Here is a 15,654-nt window from a genome sequence, read left to right as displayed (position 1 = left end):
GCTCGGCTCCGGCAATGGAGTGTGAAGCTTTGACAATGCCTGCCACTCATGCTGGTGAAACATCAATAAAATAATTACATAAACGTTGGCCGAAGAACCCGAGACAGAAGCCAACAGGCAGTTTGTAAACCACAGGAAATTGAGGGGAGACCAGATAGAAGGTGAAACATGCTCCAGTAAAAAAAATAACAGCCTTAATTCTGTGACAATAACTGGAAAATACAGAAAGATGCACCATTGCCCCTGTTTATATTCTCTTATAGCATTATTCTGCAGACCTGTGTTCTCATACTTACAAATAAATGCAATTCTGGTAACTGCAAGAGCACACTTCGATTATATAGTGTCCCATGAATGGTCAACATTCAGCAATATGACAAGAACAATTATTCAAAGCAAAAAAAGTGTAGTAAACATGGGCTCTAAAGTGCATACCTTAACAGGTATAGGCACTTGTTCATCTTCGCTACTGCGGAACACACCTCTTCTACTGAGGATGTGCTCAGAGCTCTCAATTTATGCATTTTAAAGCCTGTGTTTACTAGCCTTTTTTGCTTCAAATGATGGTTCCTGACACATCCCTCAATAGTGACTGTTCCCTCTGGGACACCTTGTATACCACATACATAATGAATTTGGCAAAGTTGTGAAATACCACAGAAATTATGAATTTCTCATAGTTGTGAAAGTTTGGACAAATGTTTTCCAAAACATGCATTTACCTGCATTACAATTTCTTTGAAGTTATTCTGAAGCAATTCAGTGAGCAGTGATGTAAACAAATTATATATTTTAATGGAACAGCAGCAGCAGCAGCAGCAGCAGCAGCAGCAACAACAAAAACAATAACAAGAGCATCACATTGGTGTCATTTTTTCATCAGATTTCAAGATGGCAGACAACAACTTGTTATTATGTACTGCAGTTGCTAGTATCACAATTGGACTTTGTGTGTATTTGGAAGAAAAGTGGAAGGAAAAAAAGGAAACATACTTGGATGAAGCCATTTTGTAGTATGTCAAGATTGTAAAAGCATTCCGCAAAATTTGTTACGAGAGCTGCTAGTGGAGAACATTAAGTCTTAATGTATAAATTACTTACAAATGGATGAGAGTGTATTTCAGTATTTGCTCAGTAAAGTGGCTTCTCATATTACAGAACAGAATACTCTCTTGAGAAATGCTCTGTGTACAGAAGACAGGCAAACTGTGACACTGGTATTTCTCGATACAGGAGAGAGCTACACTAGTTTACAACACAGCACTGGAATATCACATTGCACATTAACCAAATAATTCTAGAAATGTGTGACGTGATTTAGAAAGCACTAAAGGGGGAATATTTGAAGGTAAATAAGTATTTGGCACACTATATGTGCAATAAGAACCATTTTTATTTTTGAATAATTTAGTTCATGGAATTAGTGTTCCAACAACTAAAAAAGTGATAAAAAGTACAAAACAGATGAGGCGCTATAGAGTTCAAAAATAAACAAAGTGGAATGGAAAGCTAAGAAAGAATTTTTTTATTTTAGAGTGTGATCACATCCTCTATTCCGGCTCGCTGAAAAGCTGCCTGGATGTTTCCAGATGCAGAGATGGATGGCTGTAGCTGTGGTTGTTGGACATGATGTCACCTTCCAATCAACACCCAATTAATAGCATGTGTTGTGCCCCTTTCTCACACATTAGAGAGACGTCAAATAGCTGTAGCAATGCCAGCGTTCCAAGCAGTTACATTTTACATTGCAGTGAACAAAAGGCGAACGACTTTTATGATTAAATCTATGGTGAGGCCTGAGATTTGATCATATTTATTTGATGACAGGTAAGATTTGGCAACGTTCCGTATTACACCATCAAGTTTCTGTGACATACATATTTGATATATCAACTTTGAGAGAGAAATATGATAGTGTAATCCTGGCTTAAATAATTTGAGTTGTGATTCTCTGTTCCAGGTAGAATGGCCAGCAGAGTGCATTAGTGTTGTTTGTGTTTAGTGTTGTTACCAAGCTTGGTAGGATATACAAGGTATGACTGACTAATAACCAGATTAATATTCATTATTTATACCTCTTCACAACTTTTACATTGTCCCCTTGAAAATGTTCCTCTTACAATCCTTACAGTGTCCATGCAAATTTTCCACTGTTCAAAACAGTGTCTGAAATTACATTCTACAAGCATGTTCATGGTCCCCATCACTTTTTCTTTAACACTAACTGTCTAAAATTTTGTTCCTTTTAGTGCATATTTCACTTTTGGGAACAGAAAAAAGTCTCACAGAGCAAGATCTGGCAAGCACTGTTTCAACACAGTGATCCTGTGCTTAGTCGAAAATGTCTTGACACCTATCAGGTTCTTGGATTCCATTTTTGAATAAACATTCCTCATGTGAAAATATTCATGTAAAATCTGCTAAACTGTTTCTTTGTTGATTTTTCCAATATCAGCAACTGTACAAATAGTCAACCAACAGCGTTTTCAAATTAAACCTCCAACATTCTCTACGATTTCATCCTCTGTTGACAGTGAGGGTTGCCCTAAACACGACTCATCTCCAGTCTCTTCTCGACCTTCTTTTAATTGTTTAAACCACTCAAAAACTTAAATGTGTGACACACATTCATCACTGTACCCTTGTTTCAATAAGGAATGGGCTTCTGTAGTGGTTTTTCCAAGTTTCACTCAAATTTTCACATTAAGCTATTGCTCTTTCAATAGTTTATCGACACACAGCAGATACACGGTCCTATAATACAAACTAACGCCACAGCCCGACAGAGGGGTTGCAAGGTGAATGGGCGAAGGGAATCGAGATAAGAGATGTCCCATGACTCAACAGTGTAGTTGCTGACCTTAAGGCCTGCATTGTTTGTCTGTCAGTTCAGTTATTTCTTTGCCAGATTTCATGTAAGGGGTGTCGAGAGTGTCAGATGTCGAGTGATCAGTGTGAAGGATGCACTGATGATGCCGTCTCACACGAATATACAGCATCGTCGACTGACAGAGTTTGAAAGAGACTTCATCGTGGGTCTCAATTTGGCCAAGTAGTTAAATTGCACAATATCTATACTGGGAGAGCATTCAGATGTGACAGTGGCTTCATAACGGAAAGTGTGGGAATGCAAGAGCAAGCAAGCACACTTGTCGTCAGGACTCCACCTGATCACGTCAGCAACCCCAAGGGAGGACTGCCGTACTGTGCACTGAGCACATTATAACGCTTTCCCTGTCATCTGTGATCAAGTACTGGACTCTGTGTGACAGTCTGTGTCATCCTATCAGTTGGTGACTACCGGTAGGTGGACTAGGGAGTTACCATCCTGCGCACGAACTGCCACGTGGGGAGATACCGTGACCAGGAAGCACAGATGCCGACAAACGGCATCCCAATGTTTTAACGATGAATCGCAATTCCACACTGCCCCGGATGACCACCGTTGGGGAATATGGAGGTCACGTGGGAGGAGGTCCCATACATTCAACGTTTCAGAGAGGCACAATAGTGTTACTCCTAGTGTCACAGTGTGGGGAGACATCAAATATGACTTAGGTCACAGCTCGTAGCCACTGATGGAACAGTACATCAAAAACATCCTCGTTCATAACGTGCTCTCTCACATAACTGTATCACAGTAACATTGTTCAACAGGAAATGCTTGTCCACAAATGGCATGCATGTCTATGAACTACATGCATGATTATGAGGTATTCCCATGGCCAGCAAGACCCCAGATCAGTTCCCAATAGAATGTACATGGGAGCAGTTTGAATGTCAACTATGTCCCAGTACCAGTATAAGGAACATCGAGGACCATTTGAAATAGTTCTGGGCCAATTTGCCCCAGGAGAGGATACAAGAGCTTTATGTCACACTTTCCAACTGAATGCACTGAGGCCAAAGGGGGTGCAGTGTTATACTAGCAAGTGGGCTCATTTGGCACAATGTACCTTCATATAATTATGCAGTGCAACAGTCAGTCTACATTGAAATGATGAGTAGTAAACTCGAAGTTGATTTCACATACAATTTATCATAACTGAAACGTGTTTCTCCATACAGTTATGTTGCGAATATGTGATATTACCTCACTCGTGATAATTTGTGACTAACCAGAGAATTACCTGCTATTATTTTAGTAGCCTAATACATAAAATAAAAATATACAGTACTGCAAATTTTGCTGTGTTCTAGTTGACCAAGTGTTTTAAATACTGCACTGTTTCAAAAAAATTAAGTTTCCATTAAGTCTGCTTCCAAGAACTGAAATGAAAAGCAGGAAATCATGAACATATATATTATACCAAACAAAGGTTTTATAAACAAAAAGGCCTTCTGAGAGACCCCATTAGTGCAGTTGTGTTCCTGTCAACATCCACAGTACTTTTGGGTAAGTAGTAATTTAATTTTTTAACAATTTTCCTTATAAATATACTAATTGTAATCAATAATATACATAATCAATCAACCTCTATAGTTGTTCTCTCCTTCCCTGCTTTCTCAAAACAACTTCTCACAGATGGTTCAATGTTGGATCCACCAAAGGCAGCAACTTCTCCCAGCTGTCGAGGTACCTGGATACAATCATGCAGTAACAGTCCCAGCTTCCGTTGGTCTACTTGCCGATTAGGATCAGCAATAAGCCTGAACAAATCTGAAATAAAAATGTGAAATATTACAACTATTATTCATTGTAAATAAAGATTATTCACAGTACCATGTAACTTAAAAATAACATGACAAGATGGCGCCTGTAGAAGAGTGTCATGACACAACGTTCCCGGAAAGATGTAAGTTGAAGTGCATTATGTAAAAAGTTCCTGCAATTAGTGGTGAGGGAGATTCTATTGGTTTCGCGTAGAGTGCGCTAAAACCATGCCAGACATCAGTGACCATTCTCAGTGGACACGCTCTGACTGCTTACATGACGAAAACGCGACATTAACTTCCGTCGTGAATTTAAAAGCAACAAATATCAAAATGCCACGAAGTACCACTGACACTCTAAAAAAGCGAATTTTATAACTGAAACAAGGAAACGTATACCTATCTGAATACTAAAAAAGTTATGCTTCCAAGAATGTCGAAGCCATTAATGTAATCCGGGTGACACCGCTACATACGAATGAAATTCCTTATCGTTAGGGGCAACTCGGCCAGAAACGTGAATAACCAACAGGGTAGCGAGAGCCAATAGAATTGGTTTGTTTTGGATGAGCCAGTGCGCAGCCCAGCGTTGGCAAATTAGCTTTCTAGAGCTGGCGAACGAGTGTTTTGGGTGGGGTCTAGAAGAATGGCTTTTTTCACAGTCATTTTGCTTCTTTTCTAGTTATTTTCTGGACAATATGAAAGAATTAAAATCCATGTTAATCAAAGGAAAATTATTTGCATTGAATTAAGATTTCAAAATACGCTTTAATATACTACGAAAATGTATTATTAGATTGAATTAAAAAGCACAACAAAACTTAAAGTGCGTCCAGAAGATACCTTTTGTGTGTTCAACTTCGCGCTTGCGCATAAATTGCCAACAGCGCCAATACGCAATACTTGGCGTTATTTAGCAGACGACAGGCAATTGGGGCCCTTATTTGTTCATTGTGTAGTGTGTTGAGATTATGCTGTGAAGGGATTTTGTTGCAATAATGTCTGTTGATTCCAAGTTTTGTTTGAATAAAAATTCGAGATGCGTTTCGCTGAGCGTCACCTATTAGATTAAATGTCTCCGAGAATAAATCATAAACCAAAAATTTATGAGAAGAATATATAAAAACTGTGGACGAACATTCATGCTATGGAAACTTAAAAACACAACAGCTGAGGAACCTGACATATGAAAAAAGAAGTGATGAGGTATGTGTAACGCTTCAACAGACTACTAAAAATTGAAGTGATGATGCAAAAATTACGAAACTTAAAAACACAAACCCCGTTCTAGCGGATTCTGGCGTCTATGAAATTTCCAAGTTTGTCGAGTTCGAGGATGTTAATTTACATATCATATTTCATGATTAAATGCAAACGACACACTGAAAGTTAATTAAGCTTCACCTAACGATTAATAACCGCCCTTAAGTATTTCTCAGTTTCAGCAATAATCATTTTTATTTATTTATTTATTCGTATCCAGTTGCTCCAGTGTAGAAGACAATTGCATGGATATCGAACGAGTCACAGTGATACATGAGCACAGTACTTACAGGCGCTAACAGATACAAACTTCAGTATGTGTATAGGAACAAAATACGCCAGTAATTACAAGCTTGTGCTTTTCCTACAGTGAAGAGAGGTATAAAACAATCAAATAATAGAATACAATTATTCCATACTACAAGCTACAAATTTGATAGAATTGAAATGCTCCGTCGTGAAATGAGGCGTTAATAATTCAAACTAGTATATAAATTGCCAGTTAGTAGCTAACAAAATTTTACTGTCGGTCTTATTGTTGCAGTTTCCCAAGCAGAAAATCTAAAATCTCGTTGTGATCTCCTCTTGAAATTTGCAGATAAAACGTTGTCATCACTTCTTATTTCTTGTAGCTCTATTGTTTATATACTTCTTCACCTACATTCGCTTTTGCGTTTTCTTTTTTTATTGTCCCTTCGTTGCAATAAACGCAACACAAGCTCCCAAGCAAAGGAAGGGATTCCTAGCAGGCTGCTTGCGCAATAAGGCAACGTGAGGACATGAGAACACCCAAGCGTAAATGTGTTCTTTCCACAAATTCTTGTGCATGCCTTTTTATTCCCGTGCGTCTGCGATTAAGCACGACGAATGAGGCGTCGGGTTGGTATACCTTAAAACCGTGTGGATGTGCATTCCAGGCATCTCAGTATAAACACCACTACAAAACATAAAATGTCACAATTAATAAAATATTCCGGGTTTTGCAGTGAAATCTCTTAGATCGCGGCATAATAGCCCGGAATATTTTATTACTTGATACAAAACATAACTACAAAATATAAAATGTCCAGTCACTCACTGGAAATTCACAGGCACAATACGCAATGTGCCAGCGACTGAATTGAGGAGAGGAACATCGAACTTCTGTTCACTGCAGTAGTTTTCTAAGCATAAGAAATAATGTGAAGTTATGGTGCTAATACTTGGAAGTTTGTACTGTAAGTACCTATAAGAAGCATTGTTTATATTTTTATTGTAAGAAAAAGAAAGTTACATGAAACAAGCTTACTTGAAGATGTTTATGTGAATAAATTTTTGCATCAAAATTTTAAAAATTAACTGATATTTTACATGAATATCGTAGAATAAAATCTCAAATTGTTATATCTGCAGCCGAACTACAAGTTCATCCAGAAATCATATCTCTAATGAGATGCACACGACGTGCCTTTAAATTTATATTCTTTTGTGCTTTCCAGAAACTGTAAATTTTTGAACATCTATACGTTTTCTTTCCGGATATTAAAGCGATTAAAATGAAACACGCAATTACGAAATGATGCAAAATTCTGTGCAACAATTATTTCCATAAGTTGTTTTAAACTTATTTACATACTTGATCTGAGTACATTATTTTTCTGGAACTTTATTCCATAGAAAAAAAATTGAAATAATATCAGCGTTGATTACCTTTTGGCTTGTCTTTGTATAAAATTTGATCAAACTGTTCTTTCTTCATACAGTTGGAGCTATCTAACAACCTAATCTTACTGTATTTTCGTATACGCCCTTCCCCCCTTCTTAAATGCCCTGGGCAGTATAATTATGGGAAAAATAAAACTTCAAAACAATACACGATGTTTTATTTCAGCTCTTTACACTTTTTGTACACACATTTAGATTCTTTCGTTTTGGAGTGTTGGCAACACTGGTGCAATATGGTAGACATGCTAATCTTTGGTTTTCTGTGGACGCTGTGGCAGATGATAGCTGAGACTTTGTATGTGGAACATTGTAGGAACGATTTGTCAGCAAATGATTCTTGAAACTGCGAGTTTTGTTACTACGTCACTGCAGTTCTATTTGTAAAAAAAGGGGAGTGAAATAAAACTTGGTCCATGTTCTCAATACGTGACGGCTCGCGATGCTGGCTTTTGCTTCTGGAACATTCACGTACAGTAAAGATTCTCCGAAAACTTTTGTAAAGTGTGGCAACCAGAATATCGTAGAGCTGTCTGGGAGAATAGTGTTGCTTGCTACAATTAAATGTATATTTCGTCGTTAAGTGATACATAGCGAGACGCAAAAGTGAAATATAGATTATTATGGCAAAAAATCGCAGTCGGAAACCATAACATCAATGTCCATTCTTTAATTTGTCACACTGTTCATTATTACTCCTGTGATGCGATCTTTGTCTTGATCCCCGAATTTCCGAATGTGTTGTTGACGATTCGATCGAAGGTACATATTTACAACAAGAAACATACCCTCAGAAATCGGGACGTGTTCGGAATAAATGGCAAAGATTTTTCCGACAAGCAGAAATATGATTACTGCTTGATCACTCCAGCAATTTAAGCTGCCCTCGTAGGTTCCTGCCTGTACACACCCACGAAAATTGCGACATATTCGGAAATAAACAGCAACGTATTCGTAACAAGCTGGGATACAAATATCATTGCTTGCCGTTTCTGTTGCAGGAGTTTCATCTTTCGATTTTAATCAGACTTAAGTCACAAAACAGAAGAAACTCGTTCCTAATAAAGAACGCTCTTTTTTATAAATGGTATCGAATATTGTAGAACATACTTCTATTACATGAATAAGAAAGAACCAGGCTCTGTTACAAACGCGAAAATGGAAAAAAAACGCGACATTTCTCTAACCACTCGACCACGTCATTCACAAACAAATTTGGCCTAGGTATTATTTTACGATCTTTAGAAGCTTTTTTACCACTGATGTGGCCTTAACTGACATTTAATTGTAACAACTTAAACAAGAGTGACATTAGTGATAAATCTTCAGTACGCCATTGACCTGAAAAAGCATGCGATCGAAACAAACAAGTCATAGTACAGTAACAACTGAAAACGATGAAATCGAATAGGAAGTTTCCGAAGTAGCAAGCGAGTGACGTCACGTGACCCGACCCGAATAACGTGAAATGCTATTGGTTGTTCTTGTCTTGGGCCGAGCTGTGCGCAATGTTATGGATACAATTATGCCCTGACACATCGTGTGAGACAAATAAAGTGAACTGAAGTTCGAAAACCTCTAAATAAATACAAATGCAAAAGTGAAATAATTAAAGCAAAAAGATTCGAGGGCGGCGAAAAAGATAAATGGGCAACGTTTTAGTGCCTCATTGGAAAGTTGACTCTTCCAGGAACCAAGTCGTGCCTGTTAAACTCTTCAACATCTTACGTTCGACAGTTTCTGCAGACAAAGATAAAAAAAACTATAGTGTGTTCATCCACTTGAGTAGAAACTATCTGTTGCTGCAGTGAAGAGGAATATAAATGAATACAACAACAGAAACATCTGTAGAACAAGGCACTTCATCAAAGAAAACGTGCTTATTTAGGTCGTTAGTTGAGTGGGATCAGCTCGTCAGTACAGCAGACAGTTCCATAGTGAGAAAGTTTTCGTAAATTTCTAGAAAATATTTTGCTTCTTTTTAATGAAACGTTTCCAGCGACAGTATACCACAATAACTGACAAACTGCACTGAATTACCATGGGGAAGAAGTATACGTATGTAGTCAGTAAACCACTATTCACTGTACTGCAGAGAATATTATTGATTTTCGGACCTGTACCATTCGCATATCGCGCGAGGGAAACAATGGCTGTCCATATGCCTATGATCTTTCTAATTATCATGACCCCCACATCTGCATTTATGGTCTACAAACCAGTGTGAAGTGCATGGTAGAGAGTACTTCCCATTGTTCCACTTATTAAGACTATCCAGTTCAGTATTGGGGAATGGAGCGCCGAAAGATTGATGACTGTACTCAAACGCGTCTGTCACGCTGTAATCGCGATCGCTATGGGAGCAATCCTCCTTTTCGCATGAACCATGGACCTTGCCGTTGGTGGGGAGGCTTGCGTGCCTCAGCGATACAGATGGCCGTACCGTAGGTGCAACCGCAACGGAGGGGTATCTGTTGAGAGGCCAGACAAACGTGTGGTTCCTGAAGAGGGGCAGCAGCCTTTTCAGTAGTTGCAGGGGCAACAGTCTGGATGATTGACTGATCTGGCCTTGCAACATTAACCAAAACGGCCTTGCTGTGCTGGTACTGCGAACGGCTGAAAGCAAGGGGAAACTACAGCCGTAATTTTTCCCGAGGACATGCAGCTTTACTGTATGATTAAATGATGATGGCATCCTCTTGGGTAAAATATTCCGGAGGTAAAATAGTCCCCCATTCGGATCTCCGGGCGGGGACTACTCAGGAGGATGTCGTTATCAGGAGAAAGAAAACTGGCGTTCTACGGATCGGAGCGTGGAATGTCAGATCCCTTAATCGGGCAGGTAGGTTAGAAAATTTAAAAAGGGAAATGGATAGGTTAAAGTTAGATATAGTGGGAATTAGTGAAGTTTGGTGGCAGGAGGAACAAGACTTCTGGTCAGGTGACTACAGGGTTATAAACACAAAATCAAATAGGGGTAATGCAGGAGTATGTTTAATAATGAATAGGAAAATAGGAATGCGGGTAAGCTACTACAAACAGCATAGTGAACGCATTATTGTGGCCAAGATAGATACGAAGCCCACACCTACTACAGTAGTACAAGTTTATATGCCAACTAGCTCTGCAGATGACGAAGAAATTGAAGAAATGTACGATGAAATAAAAGAAATTATTCAGATAGTGAAGGGAGACGAAAATTTAATAGTAATGGGTGACTGGAATTCGAGTGTAGGAAAAGGGAGAGAAGGAAACATAGTAGGGGAATATGGATTGGGACTAAGAAATGAAAGAGGAAGCCGCCTAGTAGAATTTTGTACAGAGCACAACTTAGTCATAGCTAACACTTGGTTTAAGAATCATGAAAGGAGGTTGTATACGTGGAAGAACCCTGGAGATACTAAAAGGTATCAGATAGATTATATAATGGTAAGACAGAGATTTAGGAACCAGGTTTTAAATTGTAAGACATTTCCAGAGGCAGATGTGGACTCTGACCACAATCTATTGGTTATGACCTGTAGATTAAAACTGAAGAAACTGCAAAAATGTGGGAAATTAAGAAGATGGGACCTGGATAAACTGAAAGAACCAGAGGTTGTACAGAGTTTCAGGGAGAGCATAAGGGAACTATTGACAGGAATAGGGGAAAGAAATACAGTAGAAGAAGAATGGGTAGCTCTGAGGGATGAAGTAGTGTGGGCAGCAGAGGATAAAGTAGTTAAAAAGACGAGGGCTGCTAGAAATCCTTGGGTAACAGAAGAAATATTGAATTTAATTGATGAAAAGAGAAAATATAAAAATGTAGTAAATGAAGCAGGCAAAAAGGAATACAAACGTCTCAAAAATGAGATAGACAGGAAGTGCAAAATGGCTAAACAGGGATGGCTAGAGGACAAATGTAAGGATGTAGAAGCTTATCTCACTAGGGGTAAGATAGATACTGCCTACAGGAAAATTAAAGAGACCTTTGAAGAGAAGAGAACCACGTGTATGAATATCAAGAGCTCAGATGGCAACCCAGTTCTAAGCAAAGAAGGGAAGGCAGAAAGGTGGAAGGAGTATATAGAAGGTCTATACAAGGGTGATGAACTTGAGGACAATATTATGGAAATGGTAGAGGATGTAGATGAAGACGAAATGGGAGATACGATACTGCGTGAAGAGTTTGACAGAGCACTGAAAGACCTGAGTCGAAACAAGGCCCCCGGAGTAGACAACATTCCATTAGAACTACTGACGGCCTTGGGAAAGCCAGTCATGACAAAACTCTACCAGCTGGTGAGCAAGATGTATGAGACAGGCGAAATACCCTCAGACTTCAAGAAGAATATAATAATTGCAATCCCAAAGAAAGCAGGTGCTGACAGATGTGAAAATTACCGAACTATCAGTTTAATAAGTCACAGCTGCAAAATACTAACGCGAATTCTTTACAGACGAATGGAAAAACTGGTAGATGCGGACCTCGGGGAGGATCAGTTTGGATTCCGTCGAAATGTTGGAACACGTGAGGCAATACTGACCTTATGACTTATCTTAGAAGAAAGATTAAGAAAAGGCAAACCTACGTTTCTAGCATTTGTAGACTTAGAGAAAGCTTTTGACAATGTTGAGTGGAATACTCTTTTTCAAATTCTAAAGGTGGCAGGGGTAAAATACAGGGAGCGAAAGGCTATTTACAATTTGTACAGAAACCAGATGGCAGTCATAAGAGTCGAGGGACATGAAAGGGAAGCAGTGGTTGGGAAAGGAGTGAGACAGGGTTGTAGCCTCTCCCCGATGTTATTCAATCTGTATATTGAGCAAGCAGTAAAGGAAACAAAAGAAAAATTCGGAGTAGGTTTTAAAATCCATGGAGAAGAAATAAAAACTTTGAGGTTCGCCGATGACATTGTAATTCTGTCAGAGACAGCAAAAGACTCGGAAGAGCAGTTGAATGGAATGGACAGTGTCTTGAAAGGAGGATATAAGATGAACATCAACAAAATCAAAACGAGGATAATGGAATGTAGTCGAATTAAGTCGGGTGATGCTGAGGGAATTAGATAAGGAAATGAGACACTTAAAGTAGTAAAAGAGTTTTGCTATTTGGGGAGCAAAATAAATGATGATGGTCGAAGTAGAGAGGATATAAAATGTAGACTGGCAATGGCAAGGAAAGCGTTTCTGAAGAAGAGAAATTTGTTAACATCGAGTATAGATTTAAGTGTCAGGAAGTCAATTCTGAAAGTATTTGTATGGAGTGTAGCCATGTATGGAAGTGAAACATGGACGATAACTAGTTTGGACAAGAAGAGAATAGAAGCTTTCGAAATGTGGTGCTACAGAAGAATACTGAAGATAAGGTGGATAGATCACGTAACTAATGAGGAGGTATTGAAAAGGATTGGGGAGAAGAGAAGTTTGTGGCACAACTTGACTAGAAGAAGGGATCGGTTGGTAGGACATGTTTTGAGGCATCAAGGGATCACAAATTTAGCATTGGAGGGCAGTGTGGAGGGTAAAAATCGTAGGGGGAGACCGAGAGATGAGTACACTAAGCAGATTCAGAAGGATGTAGGTTGTAGTAGGTACTGGGAGATGAAGCAGCTTGCACAGGATAGAGTAGCATGGAGAGCTGCATCAAACCAGTCTCAGGACTGAAGACAACAACAACAACATGGGAGCAATATGTAGTAAACAGTATTCCCAGATTCCTCATTTAAATGTTGGTTTTTGAAACTTACTACGTACTGTAGGCTTCCGCGGGGTAGTTTGCATCTATAATCGAGCGTGTGCCAGTTCAGTTCTTTCAGCACCTCCATGAGGCTCTCCCATGGTTCGAACAAACGAGGCACGAGTGTTTGTACGCAATCTCCTATGTAGACTGACTGCATTTTCCCATAATTCTATCAATGAACACGTCTACCCCCCCCCCCCCCCCCCCCACCGCTCCCCAGCGTTAGCTAAGATTGAGCCTATGTGATCGTATCTCCAAAACTTGTTACACCGAGGTATTTGTATGACTTGACCGATTCCACCCATGATTCATTGATAATTTGACATTGTCATAAGATAGTACGTTTATTCGTTTTGTGAAGTGCAACATTTTACTTTCATGAACATTTAAAGCATGTTGCCAATACCAGCACCACTTTGAGATTTTATTCAGACTGAACATCTATACAGCTTTTTTTTTCAGGCATTTATTATAGATAACTGTGTCATCTGCAAAACGTGCGATGTTTCTATTAATATTGTCTACAAGGTAATTAATATACATGATGAACAGAAAGGGTGACAACACAATGCCCACGGGCACAACCGAAGTTTATCGCCATACGCGAGATGATCGATCGCGGCAGTCTTATTCAAATGCAGTTTGTTTATATTTACCCACCTGAGATTTCGCGATAACATCGTCGATTTTCCCATCTAAATTCCGCGAGTACAACACCTGTTACACGTTAGTGTGGGCCATACCGACCTGTTAAGATTCTAGCAGCCTGTCTTCGATGTCTGTTGTCATACTTATTAGATAACAACATAAAGACATAATTTTCTACAACTGGTAGGAACAGCGTCTCATATGTCATTTCCTTTACACAGGCACCCCATTTTCCAACAAATCTCTCTTCCATTCACCTTTCCTGACAGTAATTTTAAGTGATCATTCCACTGCATATCGCTTGTTATTATTACCTTTTAAACATTTACCAGTACTTGATGTGACGGACTACACTACCACTAAGCTTGTAATCAGATACTATCGGATTCTCTCTCTTTGACATAGGCATTTGGCACATTTAAAGAGTGGTGTACACTTCGTTATCCAAAGACAATACTTTCCTGTGAATGACAGCATCGGGGAACAATCTTGTACTGTTCTTGATCTTAGCTGGTAAAATATTTATTTTGTCACTTTCTTGTGTGTCACGTCTAACCAAAAGAATGCAGAAAGTTGTACTTGGCAGTAATCCAACCAACAGAATCCAGGGACATAATTCTGTCTCGGGAGAAATCACATATGGGATTTCCCAAGGCTCAATCTTAGGTCCACTACTATTTCTTGTTTGAGTAAATGATCTACAATCTAATGTACAACAAGCAGAATTAGTTCTTTTTGCAGATGAGACCCATCTTGTAATCACTACCAGTATACATACAGAAATGGAAGAAATGGTGAACAAAGTTCTCAAAAGTATCATTGACTGGTTTTCTGCTAATGATCTCAACCTGAATTTCACAAACGCACATCATATTCAGTTCTGCACCTCTAGGTGTACTGCACCAGTGGTAAGTGTAACACATGATGATGAAATAATACATAGGGTGGAAACTTCAAAATTCTTACGTGTCAATACTGACGAGAGTTAAATTGCAAAAAAACACATTTTGGAACTCCTAAAACAACTTAGTTCAGCCTTGTACTTAGAATCATAGCAAATTTTGGGGAGAGAGAAATCAGTAAGTTGACATATTTTGCTTATTTTCATTCAGTAATGTCATATGGAATAACGTTCTGGGGTGACTCGTCTTCATTGCCCAAAAATGTGCTGTAAGAATAATATATGGTGCTCATATCTTGTAGACATATGTTTAAGGAGTTGGGCATTCTGACTACTGCTTCACAGTATATTTATTCCCTCATGAAGTCTGTTGTAAATAATTCACTATAGTTCAAAAGGAACAATGAGGTACATAATTATAATACTAGAAGAAAAAATGACATTCATTACTCAACATTAATGTTGTCTTTAGCACAGAAAGGGGTACACAATGCTGCAACAAAAATTTTTGACCAATAATATAAAATGTCTAACAGACAACAAGGTAAAATTTTAAAATAAATTGAAGACGTTTCACCTTGACAACTCCTTCTTTTCTGTGGAAGAATTGTTATGCTTGTAATGTGTAAGAGGTGGTGGGCAGGGATTGCTAAATCAACCCGTATGTCTTGTTTTCATTTTGGGAAAAAAAGAAAATAAATAACTATATGGTTATGTTTAGAGTACAAATGCATGTACAAATTAATTTGCATTATGAATGTAAAAT

The 15,654-nt window shown here is 38.7% G+C and overlaps 1 protein-coding gene across 1 annotated transcript in view; it reads right to left on the bottom strand.

Annotated features, from left to right (window-relative positions):
* LOC126299170 (dystrophin, isoforms A/C/F/G/H) overlaps window positions 1–15,654 on the bottom strand; it is a 2,370,611-nt gene that overhangs the window by 44,164 nt on the left and 2,310,793 nt on the right. Inside the window, exon 66 of the mRNA XM_049990931.1 lies at window positions 4,476–4,660. Within this exon, the coding sequence (XP_049846888.1) occupies window positions 4,476–4,660 (185 nt within the window). The remainder of the gene's footprint in view (window positions 1–4,475; window positions 4,661–15,654) is intronic.

Source organism: Schistocerca gregaria, chromosome X (assembly GCF_023897955.1).
Source record: "Schistocerca gregaria isolate iqSchGreg1 chromosome X, iqSchGreg1.2, whole genome shotgun sequence".
NCBI classification, from domain to species: Eukaryota; Metazoa; Arthropoda; class Insecta; order Orthoptera; family Acrididae; genus Schistocerca; species Schistocerca gregaria.
Note: the sequence above shows the minus strand (reverse complement) of the source record. Positions and strands in the feature narration are given on the sequence as shown.